A 22,120-nucleotide genomic window follows, 5' to 3' on the forward strand; every position below is an offset into this window, starting at 1 on the left:
AGTATACAGCCTTGACGAACTCCTTTTCCTATTTGGAACCAGTCTGTTGTTCCATGTCCAGTTCTAACTGTTGCTTCCTGACCTGCATACACATTTCTCAAGAGGCAGATAAGGTGGTCTGGTATTCCCATCTCTTTCATAATTTTCCACAGTTTATTGTGTTCCACACAGTCAAAACCTTTGGCATAGTCAATAAAGCAGAAAGAGATGTTTTTCTGGAACTCTCTTGCTTTTTCCATGATCCAGCGGATGTTGGCAATTTGATCTCTGGTTCCTCTACCGTTTCTAAAACCAGCTTGAACATCACAAAGTTCACGGTTCACATATTGCTGAAGCCTGGCTTGGAGAATTTTGAGCATTACTTTACTAGCGTGTGAGATGAGTGCAATTGTGCGGTAGTTTGAGCATTCTTTGGCATTGCCTTTCTTTGGGATTGGAATGAAAACTGACCTTTTCCAGTCCTGTGGCCACTGCTGAGTTTTCCAAATTTGCTGGCATATTGAGTGCAGCACTTACACAGCATCATCTTTCAGATTTGGAATAGCTCAACTGGAATTCCATCACCTCCACTAGCTTTGTTCATAGTGATGCTTTCTAAGGCCTACTTGACTTCACATTCCAGGATGTCTGGATGATTACATACATATAAATGTTGTATCCATCTACCTTTTTTCTTATGTTGAAAGTAGTACCAAATAAACCTTTAATATGTTTCATTCTTTTTTTTTAATGGGAATATAATTGGTTTACAATGTTTTGTTAATTTCTGCTGTACAACAATGCAGATCAGTTATAAATGTACATATATCCCCTTCCTCTTGAGCCTCCATCCCACCCACACCTCCTACCCCACCCCTCTAGGTCATCTCAGAGCACTGAGCTGAGCTCCCTGTGTTATACAGCAGTTTCTTACTATCTATTTTACACATGCTAGTGTATATATGTCAGTACTACTCTTTCAATTTGTCCCACTCTTTCCTCCCCCACTATGTCACCAAGTCTGTGTCTCTATTCTTGCACTGTAAATATGTTAATTCGTACTACAACTTTATATATTCCATATATATGCATTGCTAAGCTACTGCTGCTAAGTCACTTCAGTCATGTCTGACTTTGTGCAACCCCATAGATGGCAGCCCACCAGCTTCCCCTGTCCCTGGGATTCTCTAGACAAGAACACGAGTGGGTTGCCATTTCCTTCTCCAATGCGTGAAAGTGAAAAGTGAAAGTGAAGTTGATATGGTATTTGTTTTTCTCTTTCTGACTTACTTCCACTCTGTATAACAGACTCTAGGTTAACCCACATCACTATGAAAGACCCAATTGCATTCCTTTTGGGCTGAGTAATATTCCATTATATATATGTACTACAACTTCTTTATCCATTTATCTCTCAATGGACATTTAGGTTGCTTTCCTGTCCTGGCTACTGTAAATAATGCTGCAGTGAACAGTGGGGTACATGTGTCTTTTTGAATTGTGGATTTCTCAGAGTATATGTTGAGTAGTGGGACTGCTGCATCATATGGTAGTTTTATTCCTAGTTTCCATTTGTATGGAAACACAAAAGACCCTGAATAGCAACATGAGTGAGTTTCATTCTTGAAATCTTATCCCTAAACTGATACTAACATTAGTTAAATTAGGAAGTATTTTTGGTTCCTAGATCCCAGTACAAGGTGTGCTGTCTAATATTACAGATAAATAAAAGTACTTGTGTTGATCTTTATTTAATTCCATGTCTAAGTTCTAAAAATCAAATAAAAAGTCTAAAAAAGTAATCAGCTTGCCAAAAAAATAAAGAAAAACTATGATCATATACAAAGTGATATGATCTAAAGTAAAAATCAAAACACCAAAACATGAAAATCATCCTCTACACCTCTCTCTTTCTCATCTCCAACACCTAACTGGCCATAAATCTTTCAATTTCACCTCATTATTTCCTGCATCTTTTAACATTTCATTTACAAAACCACAATAATCATCTTCAGAGTTTCTCATTTGAACCATTGCTACTCCTTTTCTTCAGCATATTCTCTTCCTGCAATGCACTCATCCCTTTTTAAAATAAAAGGGACTTTTAAAATTCAAAATTGATTATCTTATTCCTCAAATTGAAACCCCTTCATTGAATCTCTTCCATAACATCTCCAGTCATGTGGGTTCATCTCATTTTTAGGAAAACATGATATCTACTGAGGGTTTGCTATGTACCTGGTCATATGAGAAACACTTTGTATGGATGATCTCATTGAACTCTGACACAATCTTTCAAGTTACATGCTACTATTATCACATATTACAGGTAAGGAAACTGGATTCTTAGGGAATCTTAGAAATCACTTAATGTCACAAGGCCATCAATGGCAGTGCCAAGACAGAAACCTAAGTCTGATTTCAGCATACATTATCTTATGTCCACCTACATTCTAGGAAGGGCTTCTCTCATGGTTCAAACAATAAAGAATCTGCCTGCAATGCCGGAGACCTAGGTTCAGTTCCTGAGTCAGGAAGATCCCCTGCAGAAGGGCAAGGCAACCCACTCCAGTACTCTTGCCTGGGGAATCCTATGGACTCAGGATCCTGGAGGGCTACAGAGATGGGATTGCAAAGAGTCAGACCCGATAAAGAACTAACATTTTTACATTCTAGGAGGTCTGTTAAAAGTCCAAGCTATTTCTATATCTATACTTTAATTCTTATCTGGAAAAAAGCACTTAGATTTGTCCTTTGGTGACGTCTTCCCTGACTCTACTATGAGTAACCCATAAGAGTTTTGATCACTACCTTCTCTGACATCATCTACATTACATATGATATCATACTTTAGCCATTGTGAGAGTAACCTTGGGAGGTTGGTAAAAGTACACATGGTTTGCTGAATCTCATAAAGACTGACTTGATCTATTGGGGTTGAGTCTCATTACCTGGATTTTCAACAAGACTTTGAGATAACTACAGTGTACAATTATCAGAGAAGCATCAACTTACATAAACTATACTTATAGTGTTTACACTGTAATTTTGCAATTATGGCTGTTTGTATGTCCTTGTTTTCAGTTAGTCTGAAGCTTTTTTTTTTTTTTTTTAGGACTGGATCTGATACAAGTACGTAGCACTTACATTTAGAAAGTATACCTAACATCTAGTAGCTATTCAATTAAAATTTGATAAATAAACAAGTGAATTTGTTCTCATTTTGGGAGGCAATAAGAACATGAGGAGAGGAAACTAATTGCTGCCTTTTTTCAGTAGATAACAGGAAAATAATGATATGAAATGATCAAAGTGGGCCTTTAGAAATATTAATGAGACGAAGGCATGAGAATGATAAATTGAGCAGAAGGAACATCAGACTTGTATGATCGTAATCATAATTACACATTTCAAAGTTAAAATGACATGATCCCAAGTTAAAGAAGCAAAATTGTACTCTAAGACAAAAATCAGCCACTTGTCAGCATTTCCCTTTTAAGTAAATATAAAACAAGGCCTATCTGTCTAATATCTTGTGCCATCAGATAATTGAGATTGTTTTGTTTTTTTTTTTTTTTTTTCCCTGAAATACCTCATGAGTGAGTAGGAAAATCAGACAGAGAAAATATTCACTTGCTAGAAGAAATCTCAGCCAAATTTCCTTTTCCCAAGGTACAATACCTGCCATGTTTCCTGAAACCTTTACAACTTGAAATATTCCTTTAGGAATATAGAAAGAGCCTACTTTCTTGGTTAAAAAGAAAGAAAACACAAGATCTGTCCTTTTTATAGCAAATGTTAATGTCTTTTGCATCTGTTGTTGGTATTCATAGTGTGATTATGAGACTGTTATTTCCCCAATGTGATTACTTCCTTATGTTACCCTGTGGGCAGAACTTTTATTTCAGGGATTGTCAGAAATGAAATACCAAAGATGTGCAATAAAATGTGTGTCTTCTCAATGCAGAAAAGTTATTAGACCTACCTTATTTGTAATGCACACACACACACACACACACACAACATTATTTTTTCCAGTACCCTACTGGATAAGTATTCTGCTTTTTCTAAATATTGAAACTAATTTTTAAAAAATTTTCTTAAAGGTCCTGTTTCTATTCATTTAAAATATACAGTTTTCTCTTACAGAGGTTACTATGTTCTTATAGCTCAACCAGTGATTTTGGAGGCTTCTGCATACAAAAGGAAGTTCTTTAAAATGCTTACGTCTAGTTAATATGGTCTGCCCCCACAAGTGGACAGATTCTTAAATTACCACAAATGAAATATTCCCCCACTAAGGAGATATTTAACTTATATGAAGAGTACATCATGAGAAATGCTGGGCTGGAAGAAGCACAAGCTGGAATCAAGATTGCTGGGAGAAATAACAATAACCGCAGATATGCAGATGACACCACCCTTATGGCAGAAAGTGAAGAGGAACTAAAGAGCCTGTTGATGAAAGTGAAAGAGGAGAGTGAAAAAGTTGGCTTAAAGCTCAACATTCAGAAAACTAAGATCATGGCATCTGGTCCCATCACTTCATGGCAAATAGATGGGGAAACATTGGAAACAGTCTTTATTTTCTTGGGCTCCAAAATCACTGCAGATGGTGACTGAAGCCATGAGATTAAAAGACTCCTTGGAAGGAAAGTTATGCCCGACCTAGACAGCATATTAAAAAGCAGAGACATTACTTTGTCAACAAAGGTCTGTCTAGTCAAACTTATGGTTTTTCCAGCAGTCATGTATGGATGTGAGAGTTGGACTGTGAAGAAAGCTGAGCGCTGAAGAATTGATGCTTTTGAACTGTGGTGTTGGAGAAGACTCTTGAGAGTCCCTTGGACTGCAAGGAGATCCAACCAGTCCATCCTAAAGGAAATCAGTCCTGAATATTCATTGGGAAGACTGATGCTAAAGCTGAAACTCCAATACTCTGGCCACCTGATGGGAAGAACTGACTCATTTGAAAAGAACCTAATGCTGGGAAAGATTGAAAGTGCGAGGAGAAGGGGACGACTGAGGATGAGATGACTGGATGGCATCACCAACTCAATGGACAAGAATTTGAGTAAACTCCAGGAGCTGGTAATGGACAGGGAGGCCCAGCTGGTGTGTTCCATCCATGGGGTCACAAAGAGTTGGACATGACTGAGCGACTGAACTGAACTGAACTGAATATGGAGAACTAGTATTTCCAAAGTTGCCCATACTGCCCAAAGCCATGTATAGAATCAATACAGTCCTTACCAAAATTTCAATGGGATTTTTTTTTTCAAATAAATAGGAAAAAAAAAAGCTTAAAATTCATGAAAGTGAAAGCTTTAGTCATGTCCAACTCTTTGTGATCTCAGGGTTTTCTGCCTCTGGAATTCCCCAGGCAAGAATACTTGAGTGATAAGCATTCCCTTTGCAAGGGGATCTTCCTGATACAGGGATTGAACCCCAGTCTCCACATCACAGGCAGATTCTTTAGAGTCAAAGCCACCAGGGAAGCTCCATACGGGACCACAGAAGTTTCCAAATATCGAAAGCAATCCTGAGAAGGAACAAAACTAGAAATATCATTCCCTCTGATTCTAAATTGCATTGCAAAGATATTGTAACTTAAATAGTATGGTCCTGGCATAAAAATGCACACATAGAACAATGTAATAGAATTGAGAGCCCAGAAATAAACCCTTGCATATACAGTCAACTAATATTTGATGAGCGAGATAAGAATACTCAAGATGGAAAGGTGAGTCTCTTTAATAAGAAAAAGTGTAATAAGCCAGACACAGAAGGACAAATGCTACATGGTACCACTTATACAGAGTATCTAGAATAGTCAAACTCATTAGACATGACAATAAACTGGTGGTTTCTAATGGCTGAGAAGAGGGAGAACGAGGAGCTGTTTATCGACTGGCTTCATTTAAGCAGGGGAGTCAAGTTCTAGAAATCTGCTGCACAGCACGGTGCCTACAGTTCACAGTACTGGATTGTACACTTCAGATTTTTGTTAAGAAGGGAAATCTTATGTTAAGTGCATTTAAAATTTTTTAAATAAGAAAATACCTGAAAATTCTGATGAAAATCATCAGAACTTTATACATATAATTTTCTAGTTGAATTGAATAAACACTTCAGAAATCTTAAAGTAAGATGTTTTATTTTGACAAAGTCCGTTAACTTTCTATATTCAGAAAATTAATATTGAAAATTAATATGATTTTTCTTAATTGTCTTGGACAGCACATATTTTATTTACCTGTGTATTCAAGGTGAAATCCTGCAGCAGAAACACTGATGTCTGATTGAAAATTTAGATATAGATTATTAGATGTACTATTCAAAAGATGGGGTATTGTTGTTCCTGAAATGATAATTGAAAAAGTGGTTTAGTGATCACATAATAAGTAATATAATAAAACTAAGTTAACTATTAATCAGCCAACAAGTTATAAGTGAAATTATATATTATTAAAATGTCTTATAAGAATTTTTAAATAAAAATATTTCTCATATATTTGTCTTTCATATTACTGTTCTTGACTATCTCCAAGGAGACAGACCTTTGAGAGCACGTTAGATGGCTCCCTAAAATAGGTAACAGCAAACAAAGCTGATGAAAAGCAGAAAAATTTACTAGTCACCTAAAATAAATATTTGGAATTTCATGTGGATTTCAATAATTCATGTACAAGATAATAAATTGAGTTTTAAAATTTGCATGTGTTTTGATGAAATAATAACTAATTTTATATGGGTTTAAAGAAATATTCATTTATCACCCTTTATTGTGATATTTAAGTATATACACTTTTTTCTATATCAGGTGAAGTACCTTGATGTTTCTTATAACAACAGCAAAGCTGGTTGTTAGAATTTAAAAAATGCCAATTATGAACTACTGCCTGCCTTGTCTTTTAGCAAATGCTTTATAATCTTGTTCTTCTGAACTTCTATAGGAAATCAACTTTAATTTATTCAATTATTGAATTGAAAATATCTACTTGAACCAATTACTTTTTGACTATCTGACACTATAGTTTAAGATCCTTAAGATTACAACTGAAGCAATTTCAAATGACAAGCATAAAAATAACTTTCAACTGTGTCTCAAGATAAAATTCAACAAGCATATGAGTTGATAGGGCTACCAACATTTTTTTGGTAATTTTCTAGTTACTTCATACTTACTTTCCACAACACTATGAACCTTAACCACTGAGTCTTCTATAAGAGAAACCAGGACAAATTCATTACAAAACACACAATTGTTTCCCCCACCTAGCTGACCTTGCTCTCTGATTTATACTGTCCTAACTGAATCAGTGAAGACAGAGGTAAACAGAAACTCAAAGGTCACCCTGACTGCCTTTGATCTCTTAGAAGATCTTAGTGATTAAGAGCTTTGACTGTGGAGTCACACCAGCTGGGTCCCAGTCTCATTCTAATGTTAGATGTACAACCTCGGGCAACTTAATTTCTTTTAGTGTCAATCACCTACCAGGGCTGCTGGAAAGATCAAATGAGGAAATGTATGACAAGCTTCACACAGAGCTAGCACTTGGTAATCAACAGCTGTTATTATTTATCACTTTTTGCCATTTAGTTATTATACTTATCATTCAGAAAGTATTATACCAAGTCTATTACAGACAAATGCATACACACAAAAATTCATACAATTTTTCCAAGAAAAATTTCTTTTTAAATCTATTTCCAGAATATTTGTAATGCCTAAAACAAATTATTCTTACTCTAGATATTTATTCTTTGCTTTCGTCAATGGTGGTGCTGAAAAGTAGATTAACATCTCCATTTTCAAATCTATTAAAAACTTAATGACACTCAAAATTCTGTATCTGAAATATTTGAGTTCATAGTTTAGCTATGTTTATATTTCTAGAGTTAAACACTATAACCCAAATTAAAGTAAAGCATACAGTTAAAGTGAAACTTCATTTCACTCTAAATATGTTGTAAGAAGCTGTTAGATTAATGCACAAACTACCTTCACAAACCATAACAAATTATAAAATCTTCTGGTCTTGACACATATGTATATAGTATGATTTTTATATAATTTAATTCGTTTCATAGAATTAATTTCTTATTCTCTTTCTTCTCATACAACAGTACCTTGTAGCACTTACCATGTTGTTACATAATCTCTATAATTGTTTTAATGGCTGCATAACATTCTATCAAGTGAATATATTATAAATTTCAGGCATTGTCTAATTTTTAACTATTACTTCTCATCCTTTTTCTTAAGGGAGAGGAGCATATATACTATTTCTGAGCCAAGGCTCAGCTAAAAATATTGCTATTAACACAAAAAGCATAAATAAATAATTACTCAAATACAGTAACACTGTATAGTAAGGTTTTAAATAGCAATTTCAATTTTATTGCCTTTAAAGCCTTTCAAACTTCTACCTTGTAGTTTAGTTCTTTGCATATAGTTTGTAAAAAGCAAAATTAAAACCACCAAGTCAGAGATCTAGGGAGGGCTTTAGAGCAAGAGCTAGAGAGATTTTAATTAAACTTAGTTCTCTTATTTACCTGAATAACTTCCAAGTCTTGGGGCATTGTTGTCTCCCCCATCATAAAAGTCCAGAGAATCCCAATTATGTTCTGTAGCAAAGCTGACAACTTGCACCTATGAAATAATAATTATCTGTAAGAACACATACTTCTAATGTGATGCATATACTATAGTTCACTCATCTCTTCTGGAAGAGAGAGCTCAAAGCCTGGAGCATATCATTGTGGCTCTCCATGGAAGCATTTTAACAGAAACGATCATTGCCTTTATGGCACTGGCATACACACACTGACTTTTATAATAAAAGCCTCTGAGGTATCTAGCAGTGTTCACTACTGGTATAGCACTGAGAATGTCCGTCACCACCTTATTGCGTTAATCCAATGTCTTAGTGCCTAGAATCTGAATTAAGCCATGTTCCAAACAATTGATTAATTTTTGTTTTGTTTTGTTTTAGAATGTTTGATTCTTTTGTACTGACTTTTCTCATCTGCTTTACCTATTAGGATATAAGCAGATTTCTGGCCCACACAAAGCACCATATAAGACTATAATATATATCTTTTTGAACTAGGTTTATCCTGGATACATTTTATTATGTTTTACTTTGTATAATCTTTGTTAAATTTCCTGTTTTTATTTTATTTTACAAACTAACATAATAATCCCTTATACACATTTTTGATATATTTCAATATGAATAACCAAAAATAATACTTTATAACTGATTTGGATATGTCTTTTAAAGATTAATTTCATAAATGATTATATTTTTATAAACAGCATCATGATAACTAAATCACTGTGAAGATTCACAAAGTTGATAAGGGAAATGCTGAGTATAATTCTCTCATGTCTATCAAATTTTATTTAAAGAAAGAGGCATGTGTTACTTTGTTGCACTTCACTTGGCACAGCTTGAATTTTTGCAAGAACCCACAGAACCCTCACAACTATGGATGTTGTCTATTTTTCTTTGTTTATTACATATTTTATAGTTTAGGAGGAGGTAAAGGAATAGTCTTATTCAAATAAATTTATTTTTATTTAGCTAAGGTCTGTTATAAATATAAGCATTTCACTTATTTACTAAATACTTCTAACAATTGCATTCATTAAAATTTTTCTTATCCACAAAATAGGCCATCACCATTCTTCCATTCAAATAAATGCTTATGCCTCTTTTCCAGAGGTGAGTGCCACATGGCGACAGATACCCTGCCTGTGTGACAGGCTTTAGGCCGAATGGCAATGTTCCAGGAGAGGAGGAAGACTGGAATTAAAACTGTATGATTGCAATATAATCACCAACTCCTTAAAAAATGGTCGGTTTTCTCTTCATATCTGACTTTTCCTTCTTTTCAAGTCAGGAAAAGAAAAAGTCATATTTGGCTTTAAAAAACAAGAAAAAGAAAACAGAAGTAAGGATTCTTGTAGGAGTTGACATTTGAAATAAGCAAAATATACTGCAAGGTTCTGCATGGAAAGAAGTTATTGAGTTGGTAAAAATGTAGAAGAGACAAGCCATGGGGTAGATTAGAGGAAAACTTATTACCTTTGTAAGAAGAAGAAAATCTGTTTAATTCTGGACATTTATATGTGAATATAACTCCCCAAAATAATCAGGTTCTGATCCCTTGAGCCTGTAAATATTGCCTAGTATGGGAAAGAATCTTTCAAATGTGAATAAACTAAATATCTTGAGATAGGGAGACTATCCTAGATGATTTAAATGAGCCTTTAAGGCAATCACAGATGATCTTATAAGATGTCAAGGAAGATTTGACACAGACAGAAGAGAATGCAATGTGATCACAGAAGCAGAGATTGAAGGGATGTAGTCAGAGGAGAAGGGGATGACAGAGGATGAGATGGTTGGATGGCATCACTGACTCAACGGACATGAGTTTGAGCAAATTCAGTGAGACAGTGAAGGACAGGGAAGCCTGGTGTGCTACAGTCCATGGGGTTGCAAAGAGTCAGACACGACTTAGTGACTGAACAAGTCAGAAGCCACGGAATGATGGCAGCTACCAGGAACTGGAAGAGGCAAGGAAAGGACTCTTCCCTGGAGGCTGAGCAGAGGCGAGCTGGACGGTGGCAGGAGTGCAGTCCTGTCAGCACTGCTGTTTCAGGGCAGTAAGACTGATTTGGGACTTCCAGCTTCCAGTACCGTGAAAGAATAAATTTCGGTTGTTTTAAACTTGTGAGTTCGTGCTTTGTTACAGGAGTCACAGAAAACTAATGCAATTTGCCAGTCGGATTCTGTGCAAGTTGTGAATGTTGTTTGGCATACATAGAAGTGTAGGATAATTAAGTAAATGGTTGAAGATTCATTGTGACAGAAAGTCAAATGAGAGTCAAGTAAAAGCCTTAAAAAGGAGAAGATACAGACTCAGTGTTCAGAAGAACTTTAAATTAGATGGAGTTGTCCATTATGACAACAGGACAGCTTTATGAGGTAATGGATTTCCAATAACTAAAACCATATATCCCTTATAGAGACATTCAAATCCCATTTTACTTTAAAGATTGCTCTTTGCTTGATAATTCCGTTACTATTAATTGTAGCTTCTTTGGAATTCTCCCTCCAATATACCTTGCTAAAATATACAGGGAAAAAAATGAATATACTCCTCCCACTCATGTAATAGAAACATAAGAAGTTAGTTTATTTGTTGAGGTTATTTCCCAAAAATGCTCAGTCATTCTATCTTATTTGTAACTTTTTCAGCATTACAAATGTTTCTCCTCTCTATCAGTGGTTATCCCATTTCATATATGATTTACTGAATATTCATATAAATCTTTATTTGCACATATGTTTAGTGCAAAAGAATAAAAGACAATAAACATTACTTTAAATCTGGTGTACTAGCCAGGTTGCTTTTAGGTGAATTTAGTGAAATTTCAAATACGTCCTAAATTATGGGTGTGTGTGTTATAATTTTCTATGATTTAGTGATACATCTAAAACTGTGCTCGGTTGCTCAGTCACGTTTGACCCCAGGGACTGCAGCCCACCAGGATCCTTTGTCCACTGAATTTTTCAGGCAAGAATACTGGAGCAGGCTGCCATTTTCTTCTCCACGGACATATAAAATTAGCAAACATATAAGAGGTTAATTAGGAAAGAGCACTTTGTAGTTATACAAAGTATTTACATTAAAATATGCTTCACAATCTGTAACTTTGATCAATACTGTGCTAAACTCAAACTTTGTTTTCTAAGGTACAATCATTAAATGAAATGCTACTTCAGTGAAAGATCTCATAGCATCATTGATACAAGGTTTCTAGTTGTGAACAGTGTTTGCCAGGACAATGATATAGAACATAACCTTATCTTCAGTATTAGTCCAGTATTCTATGTTAACTCCTTAAAGTGGCCTAAAACTTCACCGCTTTTGGAAATATTCATTGGTTCATTTGAAAAATAATTACTGAGCACAGACTGCTAGGCTCTGTGCTAGCTGTCAGAAAAGATTTAGTTACTTACTCCATGAACTTACAGGTAATTAAGTAAAAACAAATGGCAACCCACTCCAGTATTCTTGCCTGGAAAATCCTATGGACAGAGAAGCCTGGTGTGCTACAGTCCACGGGGTCACAAAGAGTCAGACAGGACTGTGCAACTGAGCACACAAATCAAAACAGTAACATATGATGGGTATCATGATATAAGGATATTGCAGCAATTAATGTGAACATGTAGCAAGAGGGCTTAATGTTGCTTCAAGTTCATGGATGGTCTTCCACAGGAACTGTTTTTAAGGTGAGATAGAAATAATGAGGAAGGATAAACCAAATAAAGGATATGATGGAGAGTATTGGCAGTAAAAGGAACAACATTTACAAAGGTCCAGAGGCAAGAGAGAGTCAGGTTTCTATAAATAAGTGAAATAGAGGCAAGAAATAAGGACAAAGCACAAAGGCGTAATCATCTGTGTCAAGGAGTTCAGGATAGAGAGGACAATCGAGGTATTGTAAAGCAGGAAACTTAGAGCATTAGATTATTATTTTTAGAAAGTTACTCTCTTTGCCCTGTGAGGAATAGATTGGAGGAGAATAAGAACCTGGAACAGGGATGATGGCCACCTAATCTTGAGTGGTCAAAGTGTGGATGAAGAAAATAGACTTTGAGAGGTTTGTTAAAGAACTGATATAGTTCTTTGTGTACGTGAACACAAAAAAAAAATCATCAAGGTTTTTGGCTGCTGCAATTGAATGCGATGAGGGGTTCATTCTGAGAGAGCAAAATGGGGAAGATTCACAACTTTGAGAAAAAAAAGTCATGAAGTCAGTTTTGAACAGGTTGAATTAGAGGTGTAAGAAGTTTAGGGGCTTCCCTGGTGTCCAGTGATTAAGAATCTGCCTTGCAATGTAGGGACACTAGGTCGATCCCACATGCTGCAGGGCAACTAAGCTCACACCCTACAGCTGAATCCCATGCACCCTAGAGTCCATGCTCCACAAGAGAAACCACTCCAATGAGATGCCTGTGCACTAAAACTAGAGAGCAGATCCCACTCGTTGCAGCTAGAGGAAGCCTGTGCACAGCAATGACAACTCAGCACAGCCAAAATGAATAAACACACACACACACACACACACACACACACACACACACACACACATATATATATATATAAGAGATGTAAAAAGTTTAGCTGAAAATGTTCTGTGGGCAGTTGGATAAATGGCAAACTTAGGTGAAAGGTATAGGTTAAATATTAGGTTTGGAAATCATCATGTATTCAATCCTTAATTTAAAAAGATATTTTCTAATTATCTACTACGATTCAGCATCAGCACATAATAGTAACTGACGCTATGAAAGTAGACAACGTGGCACAGAGAATGGTGCCACGTGAGATGGACAAAGAACACAGAATCTCACAAACACCATATGTGATGAATTGAAGAAGAGGAGATCATGCTCCTAGATATAGAAGCGACAACTATAAATGTAGAAAAGAAAACAAAACAAAATTCAAGAGAGTATTAGGTAGAATGGAGGGGAAAGATATCTTAAGAGTGAGAGGAGAATGGACACGACAGAATGTTGCTAACAAAATAAGGAAGATGAGCAGTGCAGTGGATTTAATGGCATGTTCCTCAGTGATCATTGTAAGTTGAAAGTTGAAAGTTAAGTTGCTCAGTCTTGTCTGACGCTTTGCGACCCCGTGGACTGTAGCCCACCAGGCTCCTCCATCCATGGGATTCTCCAGGCAAGAACACTGGAGTGGATTGCCATTTCCTTTTCCAGGGGATCTTCCCGACCCAGGAATTGAACCCAGGTCTCCCGCATTAGAGGCAGACGCTTTAACCTCTGAGCCACAAGGGAAGCCCCGATCATTATAAGAGTGACTCAAATAGAGCATTGGACACTGAAGCAACATCACAGGGGGTTGGGAACAGAGGGTGAGAACTAGAGGGAAAATGCCAGGGGTTTATTATTTTAAGATGAGGTAAAAATGGACAAGCTGATGCCAATATATAGATGCTCTAATATAATTCACATAAATGTATAACCAGATGATACAATAAATGTTCCATGAAGATTTTAAAGGTATCAGCTCATTTCAGATTGCCTATGCCATCTGGAATATGGACGATCTTCAAATCTCTGCTAATTCTACCAATAACAGGATAGAGTGTATTGGTTATCTTCAAATTTTAAAAGTTGACCATAAAATAATAGCACAACTAGCCAGAATATAAGCAGTATTTTGACTGCTAATATTTTTAAAACACTGAAAAAGTACATTTCAAATTTTCTCATTCATTTACTGACCTATTGACACCTGACATCTATTAAGTAATTTTTTAAATTTTCTGAAAAGTTATCAAGTTAAATCGAAAAATTTACTTTTTATTGAAAATTATTTTTCTATCTAAGTTCAGTTTTAATGAATCACGTATTGGCTATTTTTTCCATGACTGATATATGCATCTCAAGTTTCTCAAGGAAAACCCTATGACTCAATTGGAGAACAGCAAGTTATTTTTATGAAATATCAGTTCAGTTCAGTTCAGTTTAGTTGCTCAGTAGTGTCCTACTCTTTGTGACCCATGGACTGCAGCACACCAGACTTCCCTGTCCTTCACCATCTCCTGGAATTTGCTTGGACTCATGACCACTGAGTCAGTGATGCCATCCAATCATCTCATCCTCTGTCGTCCCCATCTCCTCCTGCCTTCTGTTTTTCCCAGCATCAGGGTATTTTCTAATAAGTCAGCTCTTCGCATCAGGTGGCCACAGTTTTGGAACTTCAGCTTCAGCCATCAGTCCTTCCAATGAATATTCAGGACTGATTTCCTTTAGGATTGACTGGTTTGATAACCTTGCTGTCTCAGGGACTCTCTGGAATCTTCTCCAACACCAGAGTTCAAAAGCATCAATTATTCAGTGGTGCTCAGCTTTCTTTATGGTCCAACTCTCACATCCACACATGAAATATAGTCTGTGTAATGTTCTGTGAAGTTTAATTATGTTCCATGGGGTAAACACTGACTCAGCAGTAAAAGGCTATCTACTTTCCCAGAAACAATTTTCTTCTCAAACAGAGTAGCTGGTCAAAGTGCTCCCCATACAAAATGGTCACAATTGAAGTAATATGGTAGATACTATTGACAGCCTGTAGACTAGTATTCTTCTTCCTTGCTGACAGAGAACAATTTTGTTCAACTGAGTGAGAGCTGTGTACATCAGAGAAGGATAAGCCCCTTGCCAGATCCAGACGACTAATCTTGATTTTTTCAAAGCCAAATCATAGTAAGTCTTTTACTATTGTCCAGTGAATGGCTTAGGAATGGATATGATTGAAATTTGGTCAACAGGAGAGAATGGAAAGTCTGCTGGAAAGTTTGTGTAAAGTTCTCAGACATTATAGAAGTACATAACATAGAAACATTCCATTCCATCCATTGCTGAGAAATACTGTTATGCCTAGAGATTTTATAACTATCTCAAGACCATGAGAGAGGAAGTCCAAGAATTAAGCCAATATGCTAAGTATTGCAGGACAGAGATGGAAAAAACCTGGGTCAGGAATGATACAACTGAACCTTTGCAATAAACAACACTTAAACCATCTTACTCAAAGATTCACTGTTATATGGAGCAAAATATTTTTCTTATTGCTTATGCAGTCATGAATTGGTTTTCTGTTACTTGCATGTGAAAAATGGAGAAGGAAATTGCAACCCACTCTAGTATTCTTGCCTGGAGAATCCCATGGATGAAGGAACCTGGCTTCCCTGGTAGCTCAGAGGTTAAAGCTTCTGCCCGCAATGCGGGAGACCTGGGTTCGATCCCTGGGTTGGGAAGATTACCCTGGAGAAGGAAATGGCAACCCACTCCATTATTCTTGCCTGGAGAATCCCATGGACGGAGGAGCCTCGTGGGCTACAGTCCACAGAGTCGCAAAGAGTGGGACATGACTGAGTGACTTCACTTTCACTTTCTAGTATTCTTGCCTGGAGAATCCCAGGGACAGAGGAGCCTGGTGGGCTGCCGTATATGGGGTCCCACAGAGTTGGATACGACTGAATCTATTTAGCAGCAGCAGCAGGTGAAAAAAAATAATGGTAAGTGTCTTTCTTTACGGCTTTTCTGATGACTCAGCAGGTAAAGAATCCACCTGCAATGCAGGAGACACAGGGGATGTGGTTTCAATCTCTGGGTCAGGAAGATACCCTGCAGGAGGAAATGGCAACCCAATCCAGTATTCTTGCCTGGAAAATTCCATGGACAGAGGACCCTAGCGGGCTACAGTCCACAGGGTCACAAAGGATCGGACTCAACTGAGTGACTGAACACGCACATCTTTTTTTAAATTCAGCCATGCAAGTCAAAAGCACTGGCTGAAATTCTCGAAATTACGTGTGTCCTGTCATCTCTGAAAAGATCAACTTCAAATATACAATGAAAAGAAGAAAAATTTAAATATTCTTACTTGAATGCCAGCTCCCTCTGGCACTGTGATCTTCCATACACAATTCAGATTGTTGTCATAAGGCTCAGGGTATCCAGGAGACAAAATAGTCCCTTTGCGCTTAGTTAAAATTCCACCACAGGGCACTGAAAGTAAAACAATCCATGAGGGGAAGTTAATTCTAACGCAAAAGATTAAAATAAGGAAAAGGTCAGCAATAACATAGATACTAGACTTGCAAACATAATCAAATCATATTATGCTTTAAAACTCAAAAGAACCATGAAAATTGTCTTCCTATAGCACAAAAACTTCCTATAGCACACAAAAAAGAACTAGATATTAAAGGATAACCTGGCGATAGCATATCTAAAGTCATTCCATAATTAACTCAATAATAGCATATTATTTGTATATTACTAAAATGTTCATTGGCACAAGTTAAACATTGTTCATACATACATAAAGAATTTTTGAATAATTATTTTATATTTTTTTCTCTTCATGTATCTTTTGAGTAGTAATAAAATCCCTTTCAGAGTAATAATGATGATGATTACAATTATGTTATGATTATAATATTTATATGGAGCCTACATACCAGTACTCTTCTAAACACTTTTACATACTTTATCTTATTAAACCTTCCCAACAATCCAACAATATACGAATAAGTATCCTCCTCATTTTACAGCTGAGGAAATGGAAGCAGTAACAGTTTAACTTTCTCAAGATCACATAGTCAGAGATGAAACTGGAGTTTGAATACTGGTAGTTTGGCTCCACATTCATGTTATTCAGTGTAAAGAAAATACTCAATATGGAGACAGTCCGGTTACTGCCAGTACAACTACTAAAGAAAGAATACGTACGGAGACTTGCTCTAAAGACAATAAAGACTTTTAACATTTTTTAAAGGTACCAATCTTAAAGCAAAATTCTTACACTGCTGGTAGTATCAGATTGACTCTGGGAATGACAAAACTTACAGTTTTAAATACTGTGTGATGTTGGACATGTCCTTGAATTCTGTGAAACTCAGATGCTTTATTAAAAGATAATGCAATTGTTTCCAAGGGGCTTTTGTGGAAAGTAAATAGATATTATAATCTACATAAAGGGGCTTCTCTGGGGCCCAGTGGTAAAGAATCCATCTGCCAGTGCAAGAGAAACAGGTTCAAAGCCTGGGTCAGGAATAACCCCTGGAGAAGAAAATGGCAACTCACTCCAGTATTCTTGCCTGAGAAATCCCATGGACAGAGGAGTCTCAAAAGATTCAGTTACGACTTAGCAACTAAACGATAACAATGCACATAAAGAAGCTTACACACTGCTTGAAACATAGTAAGAAGTCAGTAAATTATATTTTCTTTTGCTACAACTATTGTTATTTTATGTTCTAATGGCACTATGATCCTTGGACATGTGTCCTAATCTGGCTCTAATGATGAAATATCAGAAAATATTTTTGTAATAATTTTTAAAGGTAATTATACAACTTTGTGTCACTTCTAAAACTGAATGCAAAAAATCTAGGGTAATTGCTCAAAAGAATGCTACAAACTTTTTACATTTTCAAACTTTTAAATCAGTGTGATAAAGAAAATTTTAGCTCATCCTCCGTCTGATCCTTTCAATTCAAATGCTAGCTCTCTGTGACCTACACCATCTTCTCATCTCTTTTTAACCACTGCTCTTCTGTAATGGCATCTATTACCGTGTCATCTATATACTATGACTCCAGTGTTAGTCGCTCAGTAGTGTCTAACTCTTTGCAACCCCATGTACTGTAGCCTGCCAGGCTCCTCCGTCTGTGGGGATTCTCCAGGCAAGAAAACTAGAGTGGGTAGCCGTTTCCTTTTCCATGGGATCTTCTCGGCCCAGGGATCGAACCCAGGTTTCTGGCATTGCAGGCAGATTCTTTACTGTCTGAGGCACCAGGGAAGCCATATACTATGATTACTAAACATTTATCTCTAGCCATAACTTCTACCCAGAGTTATACAATAATATGTCAACTCAATATCTCAAAATTCATATGTCCATATCAAGATTTTTTAAATTCTCCCTGATCTATATTATTTGCCCTCTCAGTAAATGTTACCACCTAATTCTTAAGCCAAAAATCTAGAACTCAATTCATCTTTCTTTTCAAATTCACATGTACATCTATATTCAGCCTATCAGCAAACTATGTCAATTCTATTTTAAAAATATATCCGAAAGTTTACCAGTTCTCATCACTGATCATGATCTGCGAATCTAAATCAACATTGAGTTTCCTCTTCACTTCCGCAATAGGCTTCTATTCAGTCTTATTGCTTCTATACCACCCCCATCCCTTACATTAGCCACAGTGATTTTCCAGAAACTGAGATCGTATCTTCTATAGGTCAGTGAATTTCCACAACTTAGAAAAATTCTAATTGTTCCAGCCTTTGAGGCACTCTATGACTTGGCCTCTGCTCTGCCTCTCCCAATTCTTCTGTCATTTTTGCCATCATTCACTCTTTTCTTGACACCTGAGATTATTGTTGTGGCTTGCTTACCTCTTTGACTTTCATATATCCCACCCCTCTTCATTCATCTCATTTGGATTTAAAACAGCAGCATGCTCTGGATGTCTTCCTCTAACCTCCAGCCTCTGCTCTCTTTTGCTCCATAGCATTTACCATTATCTGAAATAAAAGTAAACTCCCTAAGGGCAGAGACCTTATCCTCTTATTCAGAGCTATGTGGCCAGTGCCTAGAATAGTGCCTGGCACTTTGTTGTTATTGTTCAGACGCTAAGTCGTGTCAGACTCTTTGCAACTCTGTGCACTGCAGCATGCCAGGCTTCCCTGTCCTTCGTTATCTCCCGGAGTATGCTCAAACTCATGCCCTTTGAGTCAGTGATGCTATCCAATCATCTCATCCTCTTCGTCCCCTTCTCCTCCTGTCTCCCATCTTTCCCAGGATCAGGGTCTTTTCCAATGAGTCGACTCTTCACATCAGGTGACCCAAGTATTGGGGTTCCAGTTGTTCCAATGAATATTCAGGGTTGATTTCCTTTAGGATTGACTGGTTTGATTTCCTGGCTGTCCAAGGGACTCTCAAGAGTTTTCTCCAGCACCACAGTTTGAAAGCATCAATTCTTTGGTACTCATTCTTTTTTATGGTCTATCCATATATGACTACTGCAAAAACCATACCTCAGAGTATACGGACTTCGTCTCTGCTTTTTAATACACTGTCTAGGTTTGTCATAGCTTTCCTTCCAAGGAGGAAGCATCTTTTAATTTCATGGCTGCAGTCATCATCATGTGATTTTGGAGCCCAAGAAAATAAAGTCTGTGACTGCTTCTACATTTTTTCTCAACTTTTAGCCATGAAGTGATGGCACCGGATGCCATGATTTTAGTTTTTTGAATGTTAAGTTTAAAGCCAGTTTTTTCACTCTTCTCTTTCACTATCATCAGAAGACTCTTTAGCTCCTCTTACCTTTCTGCCACTAGAATGGTATCTTCTGTATGTTTGGGCTTCTTTAGTGGCTCTGAAGTAAACAATCTGCCTGCAATGCAGGAGACCTGGGTTTGATCCCTGGGTTGGTAAGATCCCCTGGAGAAGCGCATGGCAACCCACTTCAGTATTCTTGCCTGGAGAATCTCCATGGACAGAGAAACCTGGCGGGTTACAGTCCATGGGGTTGCACAGAGTTGGAATGCTTGAGGTTGTTGATAGCTCTCCTAGCAATCTTGATTTCAACTTGTGATTCATCTAACCCAGCATTTGCATGATGTACTCTGCATATAAGTTAAATAAGCAGGGTGACAATATATAACCTTGATATACTCCATTCCCAATTTTGAACCACTCAGTTGTTCCATGTCTGGTCTCAACTGTTGCTTCTTGACTTGCATACAGGTTTCTCAGGAGACAGGTAAGGTGGTCTGGCATTCTCAACTTGAAGAATTGTCCACAGTTGGCTGTTATCCACAGTCAAAGACTTTAGTGTAGTCAAGGAAGCAGATATTTATCCGGAATTCTGTTTCTTTCTCTATGATCCAACAAATGTTAGCAATTTGATCTCTGGTTCTTTGCCCTTTTCTAAACCCAGCTTGTACATCTGGAAATTCTCAGTTCATGTGCTGCTGAAGCCTAGCTTGAAGGATTTTGAGCACTGTTGGCTAGCATGTGAAATGAGTGCAATTGCAGAGTAGTTGAACATTCTTTGTCATTGTCCTTTTTTGGGATTGGAATGAAAACTAACTTTTTCCAGTCCTGTGGTCACGTTGAGTTTTCCAAGTTTGGACATATTGAGTGCAGCACTTTAACAGCATCATCTTTTAAATATTTAAATAGGTCACCTGGAATTCTATCACCACTAGCTTGGTTTGTAGTAATGCTTCCTAAGGCCCACTTGACATTATACTCCACGATGTCTGACTCTAGGTGAGTGACCACATTATCATGTTTATCCAAGTCATTAAGACCTTTTTTGTACAGTTCTTCTGTGTATTCTTGCTACCTCTTCTTAATCTCTTTTGCTTCTGTTAAGTCCTTATGATTTCTGCCCTTTATTGTACCCATCCTTATATGAAATATTCCCTTGATATCTCCAATTTTCTTGAAAAGATCTCTCTAATACTTGGTAAACTAAATAAATGCTTGTTAAATAAATTACTGAGTGACTGCCTAACTGTATAAATCTTATGATTATGTAAAGTTACTCTTTACCATTCCTGTATCATTCGTTTCTACTAGTATTTTTCTAAAGAAGCCATATTTAATTCTACTTCACTTGTTTTTATTTTTCCCAAGAAAATACATTATAAGTGTGTTCCCAGATGTGCATTACCACACAATAATGTTTTACAAAGTTTTATATCCTTTTATATTACTTTTCCTAGTATTTCTTTTCTATTTTAAAAAGAATGTATTGTATATTTTTAATATCTTCTAATCAGTATTATTCAATATAACATACAGATTAAGAAAACAGATTTTAGAATCAAGCAGCTTAGGTACAAATATTAATTCTTTTTTTTTGTCTCTAAACCATAGGGGTTTCACTATCTATATAGAAAAGAGAGAATATTCTTATCTACCTCCTGGTGTTGGTGTCAATATTAAATGAGATAATGCTTAATAGCACTTCATACAAATAGTAGTCAGTGCTATTCATTATTACATTTAATAACTTTTTCATGATTGAATGGATGAGTGAATCAATGAATGAAGATTCAGATACTATATGTATTTCTTCATCTGTTTCTTTCCACTGAAAAAAGACAGTGTGGACAAGTGTTGCCATGGATCCAATATAAGTAAAAATAGTTCTTTCTGGGTTGCTAAAGGACTTGAAAAAAACAAAGCTTGATAAGAGTGATGGGATAAGCAGCTAATTAAACACTTCTTCCAAAGGGAGTTAAGTGGCATGTTCAGGAGCTTTTCAAAAGATACCTCCCACTAACAGAAATACTTATGCCTAAGGCCATATATTGTCAGAGCTATTAGTGGCTACAGGGGCTTTTTCAAATCACAGAATCTCAGAGAGAAGAGAATTTTGGGTTTTCACAGAGACTAAAAATTTTAAGAAATCTGAAGTGTAGTAAGGTCAAATTTAGAAGATAAAGTTCAGTCTTCAGCAAGTTTATCAAGTTTACCTCTGAAAGTCCAA

The 22,120-nt window shown here is 36.6% G+C and overlaps 1 protein-coding gene across 3 annotated transcripts in view; it reads right to left on the bottom strand.

The window, feature by feature from the left end:
* Positions 1–22,120, bottom strand: part of CSMD3 (CUB and Sushi multiple domains 3) — a 1,469,470-nt gene that overhangs the window by 170,687 nt on the left and 1,276,663 nt on the right. For all 3 annotated transcript variants that reach the window (XM_070382828.1, XM_005887888.2, XM_005887887.2), the window contains 3 exons: positions 16,483–16,607; positions 8,539–8,635; positions 6,236–6,340 (listed from right to left, as the gene is read on the bottom strand). In XM_070382828.1, coding sequence (XP_070238929.1) covers positions 6,236–6,340; positions 8,539–8,635; positions 16,483–16,607 — 327 coding nt within the window. The remainder of the gene's footprint in view (positions 1–6,235; positions 6,341–8,538; positions 8,636–16,482; positions 16,608–22,120) is intronic.

Source organism: Bos mutus, chromosome 14 (assembly GCF_027580195.1).
Source record: "Bos mutus isolate GX-2022 chromosome 14, NWIPB_WYAK_1.1, whole genome shotgun sequence".
Classification (NCBI taxonomy): Eukaryota; Metazoa; Chordata; class Mammalia; order Artiodactyla; family Bovidae; genus Bos; species Bos mutus.